General features: G+C 42.6%; 1 protein-coding gene and 1 long non-coding RNA gene across 5 annotated transcripts in view; both read right to left on the minus strand.

Annotated features, from left to right (window-relative positions):
- Positions 1-11,215, minus strand: part of NTRK2 (neurotrophic receptor tyrosine kinase 2) — a gene marked incomplete at its 3' end in the record, with an annotated part of 377,788 nt that extends 366,573 nt beyond the window's left edge. For all 4 annotated transcript variants that reach the window (XM_079925508.1, XM_079925509.1, XM_079925510.1 and 1 more), the window contains exons 1-2: positions 10,878-11,215; positions 9,817-10,390 (exon numbers count right to left, since the gene is read on the minus strand). In XM_079925508.1, the coding sequence (XP_079781634.1) occupies positions 9,817-10,028 (212 nt within the window). In that variant the 5' untranslated portion in view covers positions 10,029-10,390; positions 10,878-11,215. The remainder of the gene's footprint in view (positions 1-9,816; positions 10,391-10,877) is intronic.
- A 352-nt stretch (positions 11,216-11,567) lies between these two features.
- On the minus strand, positions 11,568-24,223 carry LOC307188436. Its single transcript, XR_013828935.1, has 4 exons — positions 23,968-24,223; positions 22,409-22,501; positions 19,824-19,972; positions 11,568-12,997 (listed from the first exon to the last, which is right to left on the minus strand). It is a non-coding gene; the product is annotated as an uncharacterized lncRNA (long non-coding RNA).
- Positions 24,224-25,347: the final 1,124 nt, after the last annotated feature.

A 25,347-nucleotide genomic window follows, 5' to 3' on the forward strand; every position in this document is an offset into this window, starting at 1 on the left:
AATGTCCTCAATAAACACTAGTTGAACTGAACTAATGTTTGCATGAAGTTTGAATTAGATGGCAGGCATCCCAAATGACAATCGGGAAACATATTCCAGCGAGAAGGAAAGGAAAAGTTGATGGGGGCAGGAAGATGAGATTTGATTTCAGTGCACATTCCTGCTTTGGGAGTCATAGAAGATGGAGACTGGCAAAGAGGCAAGCCAGTAAGAGATCCCTCCGGAGCACCACCCACAGGAATGCACCGAGAGTGGGCTGAAAAGGTCAGGACACACCAGAGTGGCGGGTGTTCCGATCACATGTGAACATATGGATTAGCTGATGCAATTACCTAAAAGTGCAGGTAGAGAGTAGACGTTAAGAAAACGATCAAAAAAATGTTTGTTTCAATGAGTGGGAAACCTTAGGAGCACTGCCACCCAGGTTGGCAGGGAGCAGGTAACCTGCAAAGCCATCTGACCTGAGCTACAGAGGTGGACTTAGAGAAACTCACTGAGAGGACTCTGTTGTTTAAGCCACCAGGAGGACTAGAGCAAGCTCTGGGCTGGCCCAGGGGAGGAGGCAAGGGCGAATTCCAGGACAGAAAAGGAAACACTGGTGCCCATGGCTGACTGATTCAGAACCACAGAACCTTTCAGAAATTAGAGTCCATCTGAATCCCAACCTTCTGTTTCAGGATTGGGGGACTGGCTGGTGAGATTAAACGGCTCACACAGGATCCCAGGTTCTGATGCTGTGAGAGTGTGGATATGAACCCCCACTCCCATCTCCCCATCCAGGTCCCCTTCAGTTACACCAGGTTCCTTTAGGCTGCTGCCTCTCTGACTACATTAACCTTAGCAGGCCAGGTTCAGGTGGAACCATGGTGATGACCCACAGGTCCTGTAACCCAAGATTTCTTCACAATCCACGAAAGGGGCTTTGCAGCCAAGCACCTGCCTGAGCGTGTGTGTGTGTGTGTCTGTGTCTGTGTGTGCGCGTTGGGGGCAGCGGGGAGGGGGATAAGAAACATCACCAGAAACAGAGGAAGGAGACTGAAGGGTCACAGAGGGAGAAGGCCAAACCTAGAGTGCAAGGACAACACGCCAGAAGCAAAATCCCCCGTGACACTCTGAGTTCAGGGTGACAGCAGAGGGGCTGTGAAGTAAAGCTGAAAGCAGACCAAAAAGGGTATGTGGGTGGTTGGTTGGTTGGTTGGGTTGTTTGGAGAGAGGTGCTTGTTTTTCTACCATGCCTTGCCAGAGAACTTAGCGGCCACCGTGTCAAGCTCTCTGGCCCACCACTCCCCGGCCCCGGGAGTGAATGGTAAGTAAGCCCAGGCTCAAGAAGGGAAGAGAGCTGTCCCCACGGCGCGCCACAGTCAGAGAATTTGGGCCCAGACCCCTCTACCACCTCCCAGCAGGGAACTCCAGGGCACATGAAGCAGAAACAACTCTTATGACAAAGATTAGAGTTTAGAAGAACCCACCTTTTAAAGTGCACCATATTTCAGAGGTCAAAAACCAAAATTTTAATGTCTTTTGGTTTAAATGACGCTATTGTAGAACTGTTCAAAAATACTTCACTGAAATAAAATTTTTGTTTCTGTGGAGGACTGATCAAAGAGCACAGACACATGGGTTTCTGAGTAGCCAGGTCGGCTAACGGACTCGCTGCTATAAAGCTCACATATGTCACCCAGAGAAGACCTCCTGTCAGGTCCTCATCGAGAGAAATGCAGAATGATTAAAACAAATTTTTTAAAAGTCTGGGTGGGGATGTAATGTACAGCGTGGTGATTATAATCAACAAGACCGTATTATATATTTGAAACTTGCTAAGAGAGTGGATCTTCAAAATTCTCATCACACGAAAACAATGTGCTAACTATGTGTGCTGATGGATGTTAACTAGATTTACTGTGGTGATCATTTTGCAAAATACGCAAATATTGAATCATTATGTTGCATGCCTGAAACTAATGTAGTGTTGTAAGTCTATTATATCTCAATTTTTTTTAAAGTCTGGATGGTTTAAGGAAGTAAATCCTAAATTGTTAGAAAAATTGTACAATTCAAGATAATTAAGTCTGAAAGGACCACATCTAGTAGAGTTTTATACGTATATGTATATATTCATAGACACATGGTACACACATAAATAGAATTCTGGTGGGGGGGGTGTCTGTCTGCCCAAGAAATTATTGGGATATGAAGATTACAGGAAAGGGTGGGGTACTAGATAGCAATAGGTCATTCTCTGCAGTAAAAAAGGGAACTGTAAATGATGTGTGATTATTAAAATTTTTACCCTATACTAGAAGATGCCATATTCCCAAGGACATACAAATCATTTATCTTTTAATAGTATAACAGGTTACAAAGGAGGAGATGATGGTAGAAGGGAAAAGACATGGATGAAGCCTCAGTCCACCTCCTTCCCGCTGCCATGCTGTTTAACTTGTGAACATTTGAATATCTACTCCTCCTAAAATTGCTTGTACTCTCAAGGCGAAATCTGGGCAGGTGGGGCTGAGCAGACAAAGCCCTAAGCCAGACGCTAGATAAAATTCTCTCCTGAATTATTCTCTGCTTGACCAGAGAGCCCTGGGCAAGCCAATCAACCTGACAGTCCCTCCGAGGCTGTCAGGACCTTCCCACCTACTTCAGAACTAAATAAGCAGATGTCTGTAAAGTGCTTTCCAGGCCCCTTGGGGAGAAGCCCTGCGTGAAACCAGAGGTATTGTGTATGTCTCAGAAGTGTGCTCATAACTGGAAAAGCCTTAGTGCAGGCTGCGTAAATGGTAGCAGAATGAATTCTGAACGTGAGTCCATACCCCTTAAGCTTGTTCACTGGCTCAGCCATCAATCTTGGGGCAGTGAGAAGTCAGGGGAAAAGAGAAGGCTGGAAAGAATAGTACTCTCTGGCCACAGGGCTTTCATGGGAGCTAAGACAGACTTTGTACACAGGGCTGTGGGTTCCTCCACGTACATAACCACCCCTGACTGTGGCAAGGACTCCAGGGCAGCAGCCTCCATTCTGCTCTGTCTGCTCTGCCCTCCCTCCTATCCCAACCTACCAAGATGGTCCAGCAGGTGCAAGGTCAGCGTCCCTCACTGCAGCCAACTCATGAAGGCTTTTCTCTGTAGTCTGACTTTTGTGTATGCATTACTTACAGAAGAGGAAGACTTAAAATTAAAACAAACAAACACACTCACAGTAAAGTAAACAAAAAAACTGTATTTCTTCCCATGTAAAGATCAAGTCATTGCTTTGGGATCAGGAGCTCATGAACTTTTTAACTGCTTTGTCTCCAGTGGAGACGGTTCACGTGGACTTAGCCAGACCAAGCTTGTCTGCACATCTCTGATGCTTCTCAGATGGTGAGCTGGAGTCAGGACCAGTCCAAGGACACAGAACAGAGGGGAGGCATCCTAAAGTGAGGACCTTGGCACTTCGGGATGCCAGGAGGAAGCTTCTAGGCCCCACGATGTCTTTAATGCACCGTGTCCTTAAAAGCGACTCTCTTCACTGCCCCTTGTTCATGCAGAGGAGGTTGGAGCAAAGCATTTCTAAAGCCCCTTTTTTCCCGTGATCCTGATTTTAAGCGACCCTGTGGCCTTGGTCTCATCAGCCCAGCACTAACATGCCACGAGTCTTCTGAGCAGCTCACATTTAAAGAGACATGGATGTACTCTGAAATAACCTATATGGGAAAAGAATCTTAAAAAAAAAGTGGATATATGTATATGTATAACAGATTCACTTTTCTGTACACCTGAAACTAACACAACATTGTAAATCAACTATATTCTAATAAAAATAATCAAAAATAAAATTTTTAACATATTTATTGGAGTATAATTGCTTTATCATGTTGTGTCAGTTTCTGCTTTATAACAAACTGAATCAGCTATATGTATACATATATGCCCATATCCCCTCCCTCTTGCGTCTCCCTCCCACCCTCCCTATACCACCCCTCTAGGTGGTCACAAAGCACCGAGCTGATCTCCCTGTGCTATGTGGCTGCTTCCCACTAGCTATCTATTTTACATTTGGTAGTATATATATGTCCATGCTACTCTCTCACTTCACCCCAGCTTACAACTTCCCCCTCCCCGTGTCCTCAAGTCCATTCTTTACGTCTGCGTCTTTAAAAATAAAAATTTTTAAAAAGACATGGATGGCTTGGAGAATTCAGAGCAGACACTGAAAACATGCACATAGGACATGATGACACTAAAAGTCCTCAGATTCTCTCACTGCTGGGCTCTGAGCACACAGCACCACTATTACTTGATAGCTGATGTATAAACTGCACTTTCTCCTGAACGAAAGCTTTGCGGAGCTTCAGAATCAGAGCATGGAATCCAAAGCCCTAGGTTTACATCTGACAAGCTCAGGCCCAGAGACATTAAGGAGCTGTTTCAAGATCAGGTAACTCCTGACTCCAGCTTTCTGTAACATATGGGGTTCTTTGGAAATATGTAAGCTTAGTACCTATGCATTATTTTTCTTCCCAGTTTTAGAACAAACACATGCATTCATTCACTCCTTCATCTCTGAGATGAATACTTATGACTTCCCAGTCCTTTGGACAGCCCAGAGAGCAAAGTGAGTGGTGAGAAGGCATCCTGATTATGTGGGATCTGGACACGGGGAGGGGGAAGGGTAAGCTGGGATGAAGTGAGAGAGTGGCATGGACATATATACACTACCAAATGTAAAATAGGTAGCTAGTGGGAAGCAGCCACATAGCACAGGGAGGTCAGCTCGGTGCTTTGTGACCACCTAGAGGGGTGGGATAGGGAGGGTGGGAGGGAGATGCAAGAGGGAGGAGATATGGGGATATACGTATATGTATAGCTGATTCACTTTGTTATACAGCAGAAACTAACACACTGTTGTAAAGCAATTATACTCCAATAAAGATGTTAAAAAATAAAAATAAAGAAATCAAATATGGAGCTAAAATTATCAGGCCAATGCAGAGCTCAGATCTCTGCCACCTGGGTAGTGAGATTTGTGTTTTAAAGACTTAGACCAAATAAATTATGACAATGGTCAATCAACTATTAATAACGCAAGGCTCAGGTTTTTTCTATCCCTTTCTTTCTCTCACACACATCAAACAAGAAAAACATCGCCCTGTCTAAATAACCACTCCCCCAAATCACCCAATTGATTTGTAAACACTAAGAAGAACCAAAACTTGGTATTGCTCTAAGGAACAGCAGGTTCAATGTCACATTCTACCCCACAGCTTTTGAACCTATAAGAAGGTCTCTAGAAAAGTGGTAAAGTTAGTTGGAGGGATAATGTCAGGGTATGATATTCAGTAATGGCTTGATAATGTTTCTCTTCCTAACAGGCAAGATGAGCAATGAGTTAAAACAGGAGGCACTTGCTTGGTACCAAAGGTTAAAAAAAAAAAAAAAGGAAAGGAAAGAAGGGAGCAAGGGAGAAAAAAGAAAGAAAGAGAGAGAGAGAGAGAAAGAGAAAGAAAGAAAAGAAGAAAAAGAAACCTAAAACAGAAAAAGAAAAGAAATTCAATTCCCTTTCCCCAGCTAAATAAAAACTCTAGGTTTTATAGCCCTATGACCTAGAGATAGTCAAAGAAATCATACAGAATGTTCCTGAGGAGAAAGAGACCTCAACTCTCAGCTGCTCAGCCAACTTTTCGGCTTAGAAAATGTCTTTACAAGGGAATATTGAAAAAACACAAACAGAGGTTTATGGGATAGAAACACTGAAAGATCTTAAACAGAACTAAACACAGTGCTGGAGAGCTATGACCACATCATCTCAACTTCCCATTACTTGCTTCTAATAGCATATAACCCAGGCTCTTCTCTTAACTCTAGTGCTCCGAATTCCCATAAGGAAATATCACTTTTCGGAGAAGAAAAAAAAATCAAACACATTTTCCTTTATAGTCAATGAGAGGTGATGGAAAGGGGGAGGTGGAAGAAAGTAGGGTCAGAAGGTCAGGGGATCTCTCAGTTGTTTTACCCAATGTAATAAAAACCTCCTCGATGTAGAGATAGAAGATATGAAACTAAGAAGATTTCAAATGGTTGTGCTGAGCTGAATTCTGTAAATACCTTCACCAGGAAGACAACATGCTTTCAACTCCAGCTTGCAAGTTGTATTGAATAATGAATGATGTAAATAAGACCACCTTATTTATTAATAAGTCCAGTGTGGCTTATGCAACCACACTCAAAACTTAGTCTGTGGTTCTTAAATGCATGTAAAGCACAATTCAAGGTTCTAGAAGCCCCAATGGAGGGGCTGAGAAGTAATATCAGAGTAATAAAATCCGATGCCTTTCACTGAATCCTTATAATGGATCCAGAATTTTTTTTAGTACAATTAATTGCCATGGAAAAGCTTACTAAGGTGAGAGAGCCAAAATCAATGGGTTAATGACATAACATTACAGCTGCTTAACCAAGCCAACAATAAATTGCATGCAGAGGCTCTGGCAGCAGAAGCTACAAATTCTATTTATGTTGTCCTAAGAGGAAAAATATTAGACTGGTCTCCAAATATTAATCCAAAATCAGCAAATGTCACCAAGGAAAATTAGAAATAAAAGGTCAGTGCTGGTCTTCATAAAATATGGGCAAAATAAAAATGCCCTTTCACAACCATGTGAATATACTTAACACTTCTGATACGGCAGACTCTATGTCATGTGTGTCTGACCACAATTTTTACAAATCCATGACCTATTTTATATTTCAACCATACCTTTTACCACTAGGTGAGACAGAACTTGTCCTTTGCAAAGCATTTTGCCACATTCTGAGACTTAAAGGTCTGGTTACATAACTCCGACCACAGACTTTACTCTTGAATCCCATTTATATGTGACAATAGTATTGTTCGTAAATTTAACTTAGCACTGTTTTGGTGTAACCATCTCCAAATAACAGAAGCTGGCACATACTGGCAGTGTGATGTTAGGCAGCTGTGATGTGTATCTATAGACAGAAGTAGATCTAGACAGGGGTCACGTTAGTGGGTAAAGAGTATGAGACAGATACTGTGAAGGGGAGATTTTTAATAAAATAGGTTCAAACAGTGACTGAAAACGAAATGTCAATGTGGCTTAAAATATGCATATAGCATCAAAAAATAAAATCCTCTCCCTTAATTAGTCTATACGTATATTTGTAAAATGTTCTACCAGGGGCTCTCTCTGCACCTTAAAAGGCACAATGGTTGTGCTTTCCCCCCAAGATATAGATATTAAAAGATTTACTATTTTTAAATGATAGGGTAAACTGTTGTTTCAGCAAGTTCTAATCATGGTTTATTTAGTTACATTGGTCCTATTTTTAAAAGATAGAAACATATAATTTCAGCTAAACTCCATTAAACTAGAACTTTAAAACAGGTTATTTTAGGAATACCATTGGGTCTAATAACAAAGTTAAAAAAAAAAGTGTAATTTGGTTTCAACTGCAGCTGGTATCCACTGGCCGAGAATTTAAAAGCTGTTTAAGCAAATATTAATATGTAAGAAAGACAGCACAGATGGTGTCATATAAGGATGAGAGTGAAACAAGCCCTACCACTGATGTCACTTTGATATCAAAGCAGCAAAATTCAAAATAATTATACAAAGTGCTTTCCAAACAAAGATTTCAATACATTCTACAGACAAAGACACTGGGACACAAACTGCCCAGGCTCAAATAAAGCTGAGGGGATGAGCAGACAAAAGTACTTTTTCTCAGAGTTCACCCCTATCAGCCTGACTCATGTTTCTAACCTAATTCTCCATCATGAACACTTAGCCTACACACCTCTCCGTTCTATCAGTCTCAGTGGATTTTCAAATCAAAAGAAGAAAATGAGTAGAAATTAGGAGTTATGATTAGCCATTATTAAATGAATAACTGTGACAAATGCTTTGGTAAATGTAAAAAAAAAAAAAAATTAAGCCTGAAAATAGGAACCTGCCATCAGATAAAAAAGCAACAACAATTGTGAGAACTAACACATGAAAGCTCTACTCAAGTCTGTTAATTTCATATATATCAGGCAGCTAAGACCACTAAGGCGTAAAGTAATACTTTTGAAATTTAAAGAGTTTTATTTTTCCTCCAATTATGGCCTTCAAAAGTACTAAAATGAAAAAAATAGGCCCTAGTTTTCCTCCTTCATTACGTATCTATCACCTAATACAGAATTTATAAACAATCACAAAAGAAAACAACATCAAACTGTATACAGACACTCCCCATGGCCTCAGAATAGTCTAAAGAGCTCTGAATTCCATATGGCTTCCTCCATCTGACTACTGACACCCCATCTCATGAAAAAGACACAGATCCTGACAGAGGGCCACGGACACTTTGACCAGCCTGGCACGCTTCCACCAGCCCAAGCCAGGGCCAGCGCAGTCGGGGCCCTACCCACCCTTCCTCTCCAGCCCTGCCTCTGCCCTCCTTGCCAAAACGATTGCCATCCGAGCATCCCAGAGCCAGCCTGACAGTTGGCTGCTCCCGGCACATCTCAGCACTGCTGCGCCGGCACGTTTCTGCTCTGTTCTGTTGTCATTGCCTTCTGCCTGAGCCTTCTAACAGGAGCATCACCAGCAGAACAAACAACAGAGACTGGGAAGGTCTCTTACTTACATTAAAAAACAGGTTGTCTCGGTCAACTACGTTGGCACAACCAGGGTGGGCGTTATCCGTGGGGGGGAGGAAATGCATGCGCACTCGCCAACCGGAAGGCCACAGCCCAAGCCCTACTTTCAGGGCTGCCTATCGTGGTGTCAAACAGCCTCAAGAAAACCAGGAGAAACTTGGCCTTATAAGCCTCTATATGGATGAATAAAATCTTATGTCAATGAAACACATAAAATGGCAAAGTCCCTGGGAGGTGGGGGGGGCAGGGAATCTCTAATAGAGGGGACAGGGGCATGCTGGAGAAAGGACTGGTGAATTCCTACTTGGTAATGGATTTGTCACAAGGCATCAGAATAGGAGGACAGAAATACATAATTCTGCTTTTCCATTCGACCAGGACAAGCTCAAGCATTTCCAGGGACCTAGGGGTCCCAGGCTAAAGGTAGCATTCATCAGATTATTACATACTGCTTTATCATCCAACTTCGTCCTGGGGAACTATTCAATGGGTGATTAAGATTTATAATCCAAATGGTCTCAAAATTATATCTCTGGGAAGTCAAGTCCAAATTAAATCAGACCAGGCTTTTAGGCTTCCAACGATCACATTTTCTCTTTTGAGCCAGTGCATTTCAACTCTCAGAACTTCTCCTCTTACAGATCATTTTCAAGGCCATCTCTGGATGCAATCTCCTAAGCAAAATCTGATATATAAAATGAAAAGGGAAATTGGTGAACTCCAAACCTCAAAGAACGAAGCTAAGTGGGGGGACTCTAACTTCCTTCAACAGATTTTTCTAAAGTTAATTATTTTAACCTCCTTTCTCATAAATATGACTGGAACTTCTCCTAACACAATATACACAGAGCACCTTATGAAACAAAAATATCCAAAACTAAGTTATTGCATATGGAAAGCCTAAAGTACACCCAGCAGGGCTTTGAAATATAAAGTGCATAGGAATATAATATAGTAGACATTTGGAACATTTTAAATTGTCACACTTCTCGTGTCAGCAGCCCCAAGGCAGTGAAACAGGTAACTGACAGATGGTCCAGCCCTGCACCTCTCACCTCTGACTTCTCCCCAGACTTGAAACAACACTCATGCCCAGGACGGACCCGCCTGGCCAGCCCCGGCCCTAGAGGCCAGGAGAGGAGGAAGGAGGGAAAGCACCAGCAACTCACATTTCGGTGATGTTCTCGGGGTCTGCACTGGTAGACTCCAGCCTCGGAAATGCCACGATGCCAGGAAAAGGGTCGCTGCACCAGATCCGAGAGGCGCTGCATTTGCAGGATGTGGGACAGGCAAGAGCGGCCCTCCAGAAGCCCACGATCAGCCAGCAGAAGCCCCAGAGCTGCGCCATGGCGGGCCCATGCCACCTCGTCCAGGACGACATTCCTAGCCACCAGTGCCAGCCCGAGTCAGACTGAGTACGTGTCCCTGCGCGGCACCGGTCGGTCTCCCCTGCCGGTGCTGGGTGGCCTTTGCCCCGCTCGCCGCTGTCTCCTCTTGGTGCTCGTCTCAGGGGTGCAGAGCCGAGCGTGTCCGGGGCTGAGCGTGTCCTGGCGGACGGCACCGTTCACAGTGGCAGGGGCATCCCGGGCCTCCTCACAGGGGGCGCTACCGCCGCTCGGGGCTCCGCCGCGGCCGCCGCTGCATGGCCCAGCGAGCCGAGCACCGGCCCGCGGCGCTCCCGGGACGCTCTGGGGCGCAGGCTCCTGGCTAGACTCGCGCTGAGATCCGGGACGCACCTCGGGGCTGAGGACAAACAGACACGCGTAAGACTGAGCTGAAGACCCCATACACCACGAATTGGGGTACTCTCCCTCCGCGCTCGCGTCACCCCCACCCCGAGCCCCGCCGGGGACTGTGGATGCATGAGTGCCCAGCTCCGGCCCCAGGAATAAACTGGCTCCTCGATGGCACTGACGCCGCGGGGCCTCCGGTGTGCTCACTCTTTCCCTGAGCCTGAGGTTGAGGGAGGGGAAATAGGGCAAGGGTCCCCGCGACAGGATTCCATGACACGGACCAGGGGGAGGACCCTTTAAAGGGAGACGCGGAGACTGCCAGGGACGATGGTTCCGCGACGGGGCTCCCGAATGATGCTGCAGAATCCGCCACGGCCCCTGGGCGCAGGGGGCGCGGGCAGGTGGCGCGGCGCGTCCCACCTGGGGAGCCGCCGCGGCCGCCCCAGCGGGGGACAGTGAGGGCCGAGACGACGGAGGGCACTGTCCGCGCTGCTCACCCGGGCTCTGGCACCTACCGCCCGCCGGCGGCGCCTGGGTCCAGGCTCCTCCTGCCGCTGGGCACGGAGCTCGGAGAGCGCGAGCGAAGGAGCGAGCGAGGCTCCTGCTCCAACCCAATTCCGGGAACCGCCGCCGCCGCCGCCGCCGCCGCCGCCGCCTCTGCTACTGCTGGTGAAGTGACGTGAGGGCTGACGCAGAGCAGGGGCAGAAACTCCAGAAAATTAGTCTGAAATCCAAAAACACACACGCTCATACACACACAAACCCATAACACCCTCCAGACAAAAGCAACAGGGAGAGGAGGGGAATCTGGGGGCGAGCAGAGAGGAGGGAAGCATCGGTGCCACTGGCCAGAAGCAGACAGCAGCAGCATGTGGGAGTTCACACACGCGCACACCCGCACACAGCCCGGCCGTATAGACGCGCGCGCCTGTGTGTGCTTGTGTGTGCGTGCATTTAGATCCAGGTACCTCTGAGACGAACCGTTGCTCCGCTCTGACGCCTCCCAGTCCCTACACACCACGGTCTCTTCTAATAACGCAGAAGAGGCCGTCTCCTTTTTTGAAATGGAAACCGGTCTCGGTTCAGCTCTGAAAAATGCTATGATTCTTATTATAGGAATCCTCCCTCCCTTCTCCCTCCAGGCTGCATTCTCCTTTCCCATCCTGCCTAAAAGGGAGGACGAGCTATCCTAAAAATAAATAAATATTGTAAACACCAAAACGTGTCCAGCATTGGTAACCAAGGATAACCGCCCCCATTCCGGGCCATCTATTTGGGGATCGGTGTTTTTGGAGGGTCTTCCTGTTTGTGCTTTGGCAGAGGAAGGGGAGTCTCCAAACGCAACTCTAGCTCTCTAAGTGGGTCTTTTTCCTGCTGTTTTCTGGCATCACACGCCCGGGAAACAGAGACATGTGAGGGAAAGGGAGCGCGCCTGACGCGTATTGGGTTCCCTAAATGCGCGGCAGCAACCCTGGCCTGTCCGATGTGTGGCGACGCGTCATTTTTTCTCATCCTTCAACCTGTCAGGATGAAGCCATTCCCAGATCTTAGCTTCATTCCCCGCGATGCCCACCCCCACGCGGGGCACCCAGAGCCCTTGCTCCCCTGCCGTACCTTGCGCCTTTTCGTGTGTGCGCGGGTGTGCGCGAACGCGTGCCCTGCGCCCGCGCTGCCCGGAGCACGTCATACATCCAGCTACTGAGAAGCCCGGCGCGGGCAGAGCCTCGGGATCTCACTAGGGACAAATGAGGCGATCCGGGAGGGTCGGGTGACAAATCGTAACTGCTCTGCGGGTGCAGTTAAATGATGGCTGCGGGGCATTCGCAAGCCTTGTCTGAGAATCCGTCTTCCCATTTGCGGCTCGGAGAGTCTGTTTTTCCGCAGTCATTTAAAAGGGAACTGGGAAAATGCACCGCAGTGCCTCACACTTCCGAGGGCTCTGGTGCCCCCGCGCGGGAAGATAGCTCCCGGCACGCTTGGGAGCACCAACCCACTGCCGCGGCCGCGCCGGGCACTGCGCGGGGGGCGCGCTCTGGCTCCAGATGCGCAACCGGCGGCGCCCGACGCGTGCGCGCCCCTGCCCGACTCGAGCTCGGCTATCCAGTCCTCGCCTAGCTTCCGCCCCGGGAAAAGGCGGGCTGCCCTCCGCGCGAAAAAGGGCGACGGGATGGGATCTCATCCAAAAGATAAGAACGGTCACCAATCTGTCCGAAGATGCTTGGGGTGGGAAGGATCGAGAACCCCGAACGTCAAAGTGAATGCTCAGATCTCGGCAACGCCTTAAATATTACAAGGGAACTGAGAGCATTCAGTGGGGCTTTTCGTACAGACCCTGGGCGCTGAGTGTAAGCGGGAATCCTTGCGCAGCATCCAAAAATCTCGTTGCAGGGCGGGAGGACAAGGCCAGTAGGCCTTCCTCTCTCCATCATCACTCGGCTGTGACACGCATTGGATGCTGAATGGCCAGACTGAAGTTCATTTCTAGCTCGGCCCCTGCTGGGTGAGGATGTGCCAAAGTAGGGAAGCCAAGGGCAAAAATGTCTTGGTCCAGGTCATACAATAACACTCCTCCTCCTGCCTTGCCGATGTCCTTAATGGAGCTGCCCCTGCGGAACACCTGGGGGAAGAGTGTATACAGAAATATCCACATCTCTCTCACACCTCCACTCTCATCCCATTTTTCCCAGAAATGGCCCATTTGCACCCTAGTGGCTGCAAACTGTCAGTGCAACATCCAAAGGACAGTTTTAGAGTGGTGTGCAGACCAGAAGATTCTAATTATGTTGGGATATCTTTAGAATTTGTATTATAATAGATATATAATACTATTATATTTAGATTCTAAATATGCCCCCACTGAATTTCTCTCACTTAAAATTAAAACTGGCGGCCTCACTTCTAATCACCCTTCCCTTCCTGCCCTGTTTCTTCTATAGTACTTACCATCTTTTAACAGATCATTTACTTATTATATTTACTAGTTATTGTATCTCTCCCAGTAGAATGTAAACTGCATGAAAGCAAGGATCTTTATTTTTTCATTAACACATCTCAAGGATGTAGTGGGTATTAAAATATATGTGTGTGTTTAATGAAATAAACTGAAGTTGAGATTCCTCAAATAGGCCATCCACATTCTCACTTTCTTTGTTTTTCTTTTCTTTTCTTTTTTAAAAAATATTTATTTGTTTATTTGTCTGCGTCGGGTCTTAGTTGGCACCTGCCAGATCTTCATTGCTGCATGCAATGAAGCAAGCTCTTCCTTGCAGCTCGCTGGGCTGCTCTCTGGTTGTGGCACGTGGGCTTAGTTGCCCCAGGACATGTGGGATCTTAGTTCCCTGACCAGGGATGGAGCCCGCGTCGGGGAACTAAGAAGGCAGATTCTTAACCCCTGGACCACTAGGGAAGTCCCCACATTCTCACTTTCTTAACCTCTAACCCTGCAAGTCTACCTGAATGATTATCCCTGGACACCTTCCTTCCTGTCTCCACAATCTTCCCTGTGCTGTGAAAACTCACAGCATTTCTTGAAGCCTGACTTTCTGCCTTCTCTAGTGGCCAGGTATGTTCTGGCGCTAGGTCAGGGAAGGCTTCCCTCTGGTTAAGGCTGGTACCTCAACATTTTCATGCACAGTGCCTGAAACACACTGGGCAATCAGTAACTGTTTCTCAACCCATAGAATTATGAATCTATCTCAGTTTAAGACCTACAAGGTATTTCACAGAGATATCACGGATTCTCAGACCATGGCTTTGTAGGTGATAGTGAACATTTTTCAGGTGGACAAAATAAAACAGAGCTAATTTTCCCTAGATCATATGAACTCTTCAAGGCAGAGATGGAGACTAAGTATTGCAGACTCTTGCCTGTACTGGACCATGATGTACCTAGAACAATGTTTCTCAAACTATTTCACCATGGCCTACAGAAAGAAATGCCTTTTCTGTCACAATCCAAGGCACACATACACATATGCACTAAACAAAACTTATTTTCTCTTAATGCATAGAATACAATGATATTTGGTTTTCTATTTTATACGATTTCATTTTCTAATGCTTGTAATCACACAATAAATTGATTTTAACATTCAATACTGGGTTATTAAAACAGAAACAGAAATACTGCCAGTTTCTGCTTCTGACTAAGACGGAGTAATAGGGAACATTTAACCTCCCAGTCAAACCAACAACACACTGAACAAAACACCTGAAACAACAATTTTCAGGACAGTGGACACAAGACAATGAAGGCTGTGGCTCAGGGTGAGGGAACCCAGGCAGAGTCCAACTCCCTGAGTTAACGAGATATAGCTGAGAGTCCAGGGAAATCAAGGAGGGCAGAGTTCACAAGGACAGAGTAGCATGGAAGAGAGTGATGTAGTGAGAGAGCACCCCAGAGGTCTGCAGAGGGTCCCTCTTAAATATTCAGCAAAGTACTGATTAGCACATGCAGGTAATGAAACTACCTGAGGGCAGGGGAAGAAAAGATAAAAGGGAACAGGGTCAAAGAAACATTCAGAAGGGAAACTGAAAATACCACATATCAGAATTTGTGCTCAATAAAGCTGGAAAAAAAGGCAGAAGTTAAACAAATTTTTAGAAAAAGAATTTGTGGGATGCCACTAAAGCATCTTCAGGTATTTAGGAGGAATTCTATAGCACTAAATACCCGAAAAGAAGAAAGGTTTCTAACAAATGACCTCAATTTCCACCTTAAGAAACCAGAAAAAGGAGAACAAATTAAACACAAAGTAAACAGGAGAGAGGAATGGAAAACAATGCAAAAAAACAAAAAACAGAAAAACAAGAGAGAAAATCTATGAAACCAAAAGCTGATTCTTTGAGAAGATGGGTAAAATTGATAAACCTCTAGCCAGACTGACCAGAAATGAAAGAGAGAAGACACAAATTATCAATAACAGGAATGAAAGAAATGACAACACTGGAGAGTCTATGGATATTAAAGGAATAATAAGAAAATATTGTGAACAACGCTATGCAGATAAAGCTGGCAATTTAAATGCAATGAGAGAGAAAAGCTAACAAAGCTCACTATAGAAGCAATAGGTTACCTGAATAGTCCTGTATCTATTTCAGAAGTTAAATTTATAATTTAAAATCTTCCTATAAGAAAACTCCAGGCCCAGATGGCTTCACTGGTGAATTCCACAAAATAATTAAGGAAAAATAAGACCAGAAAATGAATAGTACCAAAATATATCAGGAAAATGAAGAGGAAGGAACACTTTCCAACTCATTCCGTGAGCCCAGAATTGCCTTAATACCAAAATCAGACAAAGACATTACAGGAAAAGAAAACAACAAAGCAATATCCCTCATGAATATAACTGCTAAAATTCTAAACAAAATTTCATCAAATTGAATCCAGCAAAACACCATACATCCAAAAACATCATGATCAAGCAAATGAATTTTAGTTTAATATTTACAAATCAATCAATGAAATTTACCATATTTGCAGACTAAAAAGCTAAAATTATATCACCATTTCAAAAGACACAGAAAAAGTATTTGACCAAGTCCAACATCTATTCCTGAAAACTCTTGGCAAACTAGAAATAAAAGGTAATATCCTCAATTGATAAATAGAATCTACAAAAGAACTCTACAGCTAACATAATGCTTAAAGTGGAAGACAGAATGCTCTTTCCCAAATATCAAGAAGGAGACAAGGATATCCACTTTCACCATTTCTATTCAACATTCTGCTAGAGATTCTAGTGGGTGCAATAAGTCAAGAAATATAAATAAAAAACATCCATATTGGAAAAGAAGAATAGAACTACCTTTATAAACAAACGACATGATCTCCTACATAGAAAATCCAATAGAATCTACAAAAAAAGCTATTCATGTTAATAAGTGAATTATCAAGTTGGCAGGATACAAGTTAAATGTTTACAAATTAATTGTATCACATACTAGCAACAAAAAAATAAGGAATTAATTTTTTTAAATAATACTAATTACAATAGTATAAAATATAAAATACTTAGAAATAAAGCACAATATATAAAAGGAAAAATGGATAAATTGGATTTTATAAAAATTAATAATTTCTGCTCTTCAAAACATGCTTTTAAGAGAATGAAAATAAAAGCCCAAAACTGGGAGACATATTTGCAAATCATATATCTAATAAAGGGCTTGTGGAGAGTTTATAAAGAACTCTCAAAACTTAATAATAATAAACAATTTTAAAAGTGTGCAAATAATTTCAACCTACACTTTACCAAAGAAGGTATACAGGTGGCAAATAAGCACATGAGAAGATGCTCAACATCATTAGTCATTGGGGAAATGCAAATTAAAATTACAATGAGATACCTACATCTCATTGTAATTTTAGAATGGCTAAAATTAAAAAGACTCACCACATCAAGTGTTGGCGAGAATATGGAGCAACTGGAACTCTCATACACTGCTGGTAGGAGAGTAAAATGACACAACCACTTTGGAAAAGTAGAACAGTTTCTTAAAAATTGAAGCATACACCTACCATGTGACCCAGCCATTCCACTTTTATGAATTTACCGAGGAGATATGTCCACACAGCAACTTAACATGAGTATTCATGCAGCTTTTTTTGTATAGCCAAAAACTGAAACAATTCGAATATTCATCAATAGGTAAATGGATAAACAAATTGTGGCATATCCATACAATGAAATGCCACTCAACAATGAAAAGCAATCAACTATTGATACCTGCAACCATATGGATGAATCTCAGAATAATTATGCTAAGTGAAAGAAACCAGACAAAATGAGTATACCCAGTATGATCCCATTTTTATAAATCTATAGAAAATGTAAACTATCATGACATAAAACAAATCAGAGATTGCTAGTGAGGTGCAAGGAGTGGGCAGGGAAGAGCCCGAAGGAGAAATGAAATAGGGACACAAGGAAGTTTAGAGGATGATGAATGTATTCATTATCTTTATTGTGGTGATGGTTTCAATATTATCAAATTGTATGTTTAAATATGTTTAGTTTATTATACTTCAATTATACCTCTGTAAAGCTATAACATGCTAAAGTACTTTAACTGTGATCTTAAAACTGCATAAAAATATTTAATAAAAATTTGGAAAAAAAAAAAAAGCAAGAAAGAAACACTGTCCTAGATCCTCCTATCATCAGCTTCTTGTTCCCATTGAAATGCTATTAGCACCTCCAATTTAAGGAAGCAATTACAAAGTCTGGAAACTTTTTAATAAACTCAGATTCAGTGATGTTCTAATTTTAGAGGGACCTACAATGTAATAGTTTTCACATTTTGAAAAATGTTTGCGGAAACCATCATTCAAAAGATAGTGGCTCACACCTAGAAGCGCCCAAATGGCCATTAATAGTAGAGAAACTCAGTAAATTACAATGCTTCCATTTTTTTAACATTACACACCTAATTAAAATGAGTTAAAACTATATGCATTGACCTGGAGGCTTGTCCATAGTATATTAAGTGAATAAGGCAAGTCACATGGTAATATATAGTCTGACCCTACAAAGAAAGCCGATGATGTGTTTTGTGGGTGTGTGCATATGGAGAAAGGCAGAGAATTACTGACACCAAATGTAACATTGGTAACCTAGAAAGATCAGAGAGGCTGTTTGAAGGAAGAGGAGGACAGATCAGAAAACCTGTGAAATGTTTCTTTGGCATTAGTAACCTCCTTACCCATCACATGCCTTTTGTTTTTTTCACCTTTTCCTCTTTTTGCTGCCTCTTTTCCCCTCAGATCCAGTGTTATCCTATTTCTAGAGTCCCTCCCTTTGGTGGAAAGAACTGAATCTAAAGCATGTTTACAGCCTAAATAATGTTCACCACTGGATGTTTCACTTTCCCGGGAATATCTGTATGTTAGTAGAGGACACTGGGGAGAAGACATAATCCAAAGGAATTTCAGGTACCACAGCATCCATAAATGGAAAGTGTTTGGGGATGTAGCACCTTCAATACTGGAGCCAGAGGCTGATATTCATGACTAGCTCCACTCTCCCTCTCACCCCAATCCCCTCTTTTGCTGTTCAGAAAGTTTCCAAACTGTTTTCAACCTCATACCCTCCAGCTCTGAGTTAGGGTCTCACATTTTCCCATCTCTCCCCACATAGTTGGTGAACTCCACGCTGCCCTGTCACCCTGAACCATAGCCACACCCATGATCTCATCCCACTTCCTTCCTTCCCTGTGTCCAAACCTTCCACTTTTAACTCTTAGTCATACACTTAACACATGCTAAGTCAACAGACTTATGGAGATTTTATGAACACCTAAAGGTAAGAGCATATGGAGAATATTTGACAGAGCTCCAGGAAATTGAAGTCACGGATAACTGGGTGACCCTGAAATATAAGTTTGAACCATCAGTCTGACTAGGTCTCATGGTAAACTCTAAGTTGTTTTCCTAGTCTATGTCAATAGTCCTGTATCAATACCCATACCTGCCCCTGTGTTGTCCTATTTGATCAAGAGCTATCTTATCACACCATCAAAGAACTCTGTTTTTTACAAAGGAGTTTACTTATTCCTCAATAAACAGTTATGGTATGTCTTTTCTGTGCCACCCAGCCTAGATTTATTAGGGCAGTCAAGTTCCTGGCTCCAATTCAACTGGCAATTACAATCCATGCAAAGAACAGTGTTTAGAGCCATAAAACCCTTAAAGGTAAAAAGGTACAAGCATTCAATTATAACAGACCTCTACAGATACTTAACTAAAAGTTCCTCTAACTGAAGTAGCAACCCATTAATAAGTCAACTTAGTGGGCTGTGACGAGGACATTTCTAATGAAATAGACTAGGCTATACTAGAATACAAAACATCAAGGTATATCACACAGGTATATCACACAAGCTCTCTTTCATTATGCGGTGCACTGGATTGTGTTATGAAGGCATTTCTTACTGTGATTCACAAACAAGTTTGAGATCCACTGGCAAAGTACAATGTCTCAGTCATTTGCAGAAATCCTCTCTACAAGGGGATACAATTCTAAGTCGGCCTGAACACTTCCAGCAACCCTCCCTTATCAGCACATTAGTAATAAGAACTTTACAGATTATATTAAAGTTAGTCATTAAATTGTCACCAACTCTTTGAGGGAAGTAATTCTCTTATTTGTCATGGTAACCTTGACATCTAACAGAATACCTTGAATGGAGCTCAATATACGTTGGTCGAATTAAAGTTAATCCCATTTTGCACACCTCTAATTACTATAAAGTTCCATTTTTATGGAAGTCTGTATCTGCATCCCTAATAATTCTCATCCATTGCTCCTTAGTTTTAACCTCTTAGCTGCAAAAGAAAAGACGATGAAACCCTTTCTCCATGTCACACCCCTTTCAGTATTCAAATGTAGTGTTCATGTCCTTTTTAAACATCTCCAGGTTCTTTATCCATTTATTATTACCTGTTTCCAAAGGTTTCAACATCATGGTTGTGATCTTCAACGTCCATAGTTTATGACCAATATCATTCTAGACCCATGCTGTCCAATATGGTAGCCAGTAGCCTGAGTGGCTGAGTACTTGAAATGTGGCCAGTCCAAAATGAAATGTGCTGTAAGTGTAAAATACACACTTAAGAGTAAAGATTTAGTTAAAGAAAAAGAAAAAGAAAAAAAACCAAAGAAAGAAAGAAAAGAAGGAAAAATATCTCAAAAAATTTTATATTGATTGATTTTATATTGAAATAATATTTTGAATTTATTAGGTTACATAAAATATATCAATACATCTTTTATCTGTTTCTTTTTACTCTTTTGGTGTGGAAAATTTTATTTACTTTTGTTTTTAAGTTATCAACTCAACATTTATCCTTCCTAAAAACCCCATTGCTGTTATCTTTGAATCAATGACCCAGATCATTGAGTTTTTTTGAGGCTTACAAAATCTCGAATCTTCCATCCAACAACCCCATTGTTCTTCCTATATTTTTTCACCTGCAGTTTTAATATATATGCTTCTCATGCATCCATTTAAATCACTGATAAAAATTATTCAACATGACAGGTCCAGACATTCAACTAGAGACATTATCTAGGCTGACATTCATTCCTTAACTAGTTAATTCATCTTTACATTGAGTGTGTCTATTTAACCAGCTAAGAATTCACCAAACTGAATTCCATCTGATGTCTCCCTTGACCCTTGGCCTGAGCCACCTATGTGCCACACACTCAACTGCATAAAGACCAAGCTAGTATTGCCCACTAGTCTACTACTAGTTCTTTGTTTGGGGGAAGAGGGTGTTGTTGTTTTGTTTGTGGTATGGGGTTTTTTTCTTTTTCTTTTTTTTCAATCCCCTTGAACTCATCTCTCATGCCAACTCCAGATCTGTCCTCATTCTAACCTGATGTCAAACAAGTACTCATATGGCTTTGTGACCTATACCCCCATTTCTTCCTTTGGTCCCTTTTCATCCTTATACCCTGTTTCTCCAATATTAAAATATCAGCTTCTTCAAATAAATTTGTCTTGACTGCCCTTTCAGTCCTTGTGGCACTGGGTTGTCTTGGATAGTAATTCCTCCTTCATAGCTTAGGCTTGTGAAACCCAGCTACGGCACCTGGCCAGTTTTACAATCATTCCCCTTCCCCTGATGTGGAAAGACACATTTCTTCAAGAGAAGAAGAGTAGAGTAGACAAGGGAGGATTGGTCTGAGAAACAGAATGAACAGTAATTTAGGTACATTCTGGAACCCACTTTTGGTCCTTTTTGGATAACTGAGGCATTTTCTATTCTTTTCTTCAATGTACCATCTCTCCCCAAGTATTATCATCTGTTGTTCCTTGATGACATAAATAAGCCCAGTAATGACCTTTATCATCTTTGCAGCTGTTTAAAATGTTACATTAAAAAATGTTATATCTCTTTCAGGTCTCACTTAGCTAAGACGTCAAATTCTTGTTAACCATATTACCTCTACCATTTCCAATGTACAGATCCTTTTTCTCACCAGAGAACACAGAATAAGAGGTGAATGATACTGTGTTGTTTCTATGATCTGTCTCACCATCCGCCCCAGCTCTGAGCTTGTCTCTTCATTCTTCCTCTTCGTACTCTAAGCCTGGTTCCAATAGCTCTATTTTGTTGCTCTCTGTATTTTTTTACCTTAATGCATTCTGGGCTTCAAGTCCTTCTGCTACTGTTCTCACAGATTTGTGAAGCTCTATTGTGTTCAAAAATTGGCTATATACCTCACCTTCCAACTTGTTTCACACCAAAACCCACAGCCTAGTTACCTAAGGTCTCATTTCTTCCTCATGGGGATCATTCATGCCTATGTGGTCAGAATTTTATATTTTAGAGCTTCCCTTCTCTCTCAAATTAATATTCTCTTATGGAGTCAGCTAGTCGAAGAATTTTGTCTCTTTTTCCTCAGAAAAAGAAAAGAAAAGAAAAAAGTATTCTCTGAAGTCTAGGATACATAACAGTCTTCTCAACAGCCCATACTTAGCCAGTATGATCTCTAGTGCTGCAACCAGGGCAATCTTGTGGGTTTCCATGGGCTTGTCATGAGTGACCTTCCCTCCCCATCCACTGAGTCCTAGGAACCCCTATAATAACCAAGCAACATTTCCTCAGGACCAGGACAATGGTATTATCCATGACTGAAGTGGAAGCATCCTAACAGAAAAGAGGAACAACGGGGCAGAATCAGGCTGAAGCAGGGTTGTCTGACACTCCTTTCCAATTAGAGATGCTCTTTGAGAGGCTCAAACTTTGTGCTGTGCTTTGTCTTAATGAGAGGCCCCTCATTCCTGTGCCCATGTCTTCTCTTCCAAAGTTGTAATTTCAACTAACAGAGATGGGAAACACCTGTGTTGGAAACTTATATCCCTAAGGTTTTCCATTTCTGTAATAGGTAGGGTGGAAGTTAACCTGCTTTGATAAAGAGACCCCTGAATACAGTAGCTCAAACAAGTAGGAAATTTATTTCTTTCTCATGTCACAGTTCAGAAAGAATGCACATTCCAAGAAGGATTCATGTACCTGTTCCATGGGCTTATCCACAGACTCAGACTCCTTCTATCTTGTTCCTCGGTCATTTTCCCAGGGTGTGTCCTCATATACTGATTCACCAGCCTGTAAGAAGGAAAGAGGACAAGAAATGGAGGGCAAATAACTTCCTTCTGAGGAAATGATATGGAAGTTGTACATCACTTCCACTTAGATTTCTCTGGTAAGAACTTAGCCCAGTGGCCATTCTTTTACTGCAAAAGAGGTTGGGAAATATAGCCATTTAACTGCATCTGACCAAATGTTCTGAGAAATTTGAAGCAGAGGGTTCTATTACTCAGGAGAAGAAAAGCAGAATGGACACTGGAGACCAATTAACAGCATTTACCTTCATTTCCTAAACAGAACTTCAGTAAGATATTGTCTAGATTTTTCCTGACTACATAATCTTTAACTTAAAGCAGAATTAAATGGATAACTTGAACTTCAGGTGACACCTTGACACATTCCCTTTCGGTCCCTGAAGAAAAACCATCTTTCTACCACATTGCTCCCTCAAGTCAGCTCTAAAAGTCAGCATTTTACACAGGACTTCTTAATAAATATAAGCATAATACTGTGAGTGGCAAGCACTACTGTCTTAATTTTCATTTCTGAGGATAGCTCTAAATTTTGACCATTATTCTAAAAAAAAAAAAAATCTATAGGGAAAATAACTTGTTTGTGTCTGTTCTTTCCAGTAGCTTTAACTAAAGGTTTTTCTCCTTATCAAAAAAACAAAAAAGAGTGAGCTGACATAGAAGAAGTCTATCCACAGCGTCTCACAATATTCTCATCTTTGCTATAGAAATCATTAGGCTTGAGTTTTGTTTCTCAACTACGCCACTTAGTAGTTTGCATGGTGCTCTTGGGAAAATAATTTACCTATCCTAAGCCTCAAGTTTACCTGTCTGTAAAATGAGTATGGCAGTTTGGAAGCTGGACTGTGGATTCTTTGACACCACTCCTGCTGAGAAGTAGACTCCATAGCCCCTCCCCTGAATCTGGGCAGGCTTGTGACTGCCTCAACTAATATAAAGTAGGAAAGGAATCCCTATGTGATTTCTGAGGCTAGGTAACCAAAGGAGATGCAACTTCTGCTTCTTGCTATATAAGACGTGTTCTTGGAATTCCGAATCACCATGTAAGAAGCCCAACTACCCCGAGGCTACCGTGATGGAAAACATCTCTGTCGACAGTCCCAGCTACACTCAGCCTTCCAGACGTACCTAGACCCCATCCAGACCCCATTCATAAAATCATAAAATGAACCCTCTTGGACCCTCCAGACCAATCTGTCCACCAACTGAATACCACTGAGTGAATTATGTTGGTGCCACTAGGAACAGAAGAATTAGCTGACCCTGCCTGAATTCCTGCCCCACAGAACTGTGAAGCAGAGTAAAATGTTGTTGTTTTAAACTACTAAGTTTTGGGTAGTTTTGCTACACAGCAATGGATAGCCGAAATCATAAGGAAGTAGATACCCTCAATGGTCCCTTTCTGCACTGATATTCTAGGATTTTATGAGAAAGAAATGGAGGTATAGCTACCTTATTTTCACTGGGCACTAAATCTTCTCCATGTCTCTTATACTTCTCTTTGCAGATCCTTACCACTATTACATAATTAATTAATTAGCCGTCCATCTGTAAAGTAACTGGTCTCCAGCAAACAGATAATTTCTGTAATGATACAAACAATAATATTTGGTTTTTGCTTGTGAAAGTGATATTTCCTATAACCTGGAACTTTTGAAGGCACTCTGAGACTTCCTTACAACCAGCAACATCTACAAGCCAGTGGAGAGCTACCCACATCAGTTCTCATACCCTGACTTCGAGGGAGATATTTGGGAATGGTGGTTCCTTAGCCATCAGAACTTCGATTCTCTGAATTGACAGACACTGCTTAGCACTGGAAATATAAAGAGAAATAAGACATAATCTCTGTCTTCTAAGCACTTTTAGCCCTATTGGAAGATGTACAAAGTAGATCTTTTCAATTTACAAGATGTAAGACTGAAGGCATGTGCTGGGAGCTATAGGAAACAAAAGAGGAACAGAGATCTCCATCAGAGATGCAGCTAAGGTTTCAAGGAGGCAATGAAAAAATGACCCTTGAACTGAGTCTTAAAGGATGCACTTGAATTCTCCAGCAGAAATGACCAGGAGGATGATGTGAGTAAGTGCAAGGAGGCCAGAAGCAGCATGGCCTGTGTGTGGAACTACTTGAGTGGTGGTCACTGCCTACACTTTTCCTCTACTCTACTCACAAAATTAGCACCAACTGTCTATGCTGGCCTCTTGCCCCAAAACTAAACTCTAAGAAAACTTGGTGACTGCTTTCTTACCACTTCCTTTTGCTCTAATCAGAGTCTGCCCTATGACCGGTCTACCTTCAGCAAAGCAGCAGCATCTCTGAAGGGTGACTGGCAGCTCCTGCCAAGACCTGCATCGGACAGACCCTGAAACTTTTGTTCTTCTTCTTTCCTTCTACGGAAAGACCCTAGCCCTTGGCTTTATATGACCTTAGAACTATTCAATGCTAAGTCTGATGAATAGAAACCCTTACAGACACAAAGTCCGTATCATAATTGCACTTCTGAAGTCATCCCAGAAAAAAAAAAAATCTGTAGAACAAAATCTACCTCTTCTTGAGAGTCTGTTTTTCACCTATGTGGTAAAAGGACTTTCATATTGACTGACCCCATGCCTTATAATTACCTCTTTTCTGTCAGAGGTCTTGGAGATTCTGCAAGGCCCTTTATAGAAACCACAGCTTTTGCCTTTCCTCTATTGCCCTTTTAAAGTTTCAGTATACCTTCTCTACTGTTGGAAGACTTCTCCTGTGCACAGGGTAAGGTTTCTTGTGGATTAAGAGAGAGGGTCCTGGAGATGGGAGATGCTCTCCTACCACCAGCTCTTCTTACC

Source organism: Stenella coeruleoalba (genome assembly GCF_951394435.1).
Source record: "Stenella coeruleoalba genome assembly, chromosome: 7".
In the NCBI taxonomy this organism is placed as follows: Eukaryota; Metazoa; Chordata; class Mammalia; order Artiodactyla; family Delphinidae; genus Stenella; species Stenella coeruleoalba.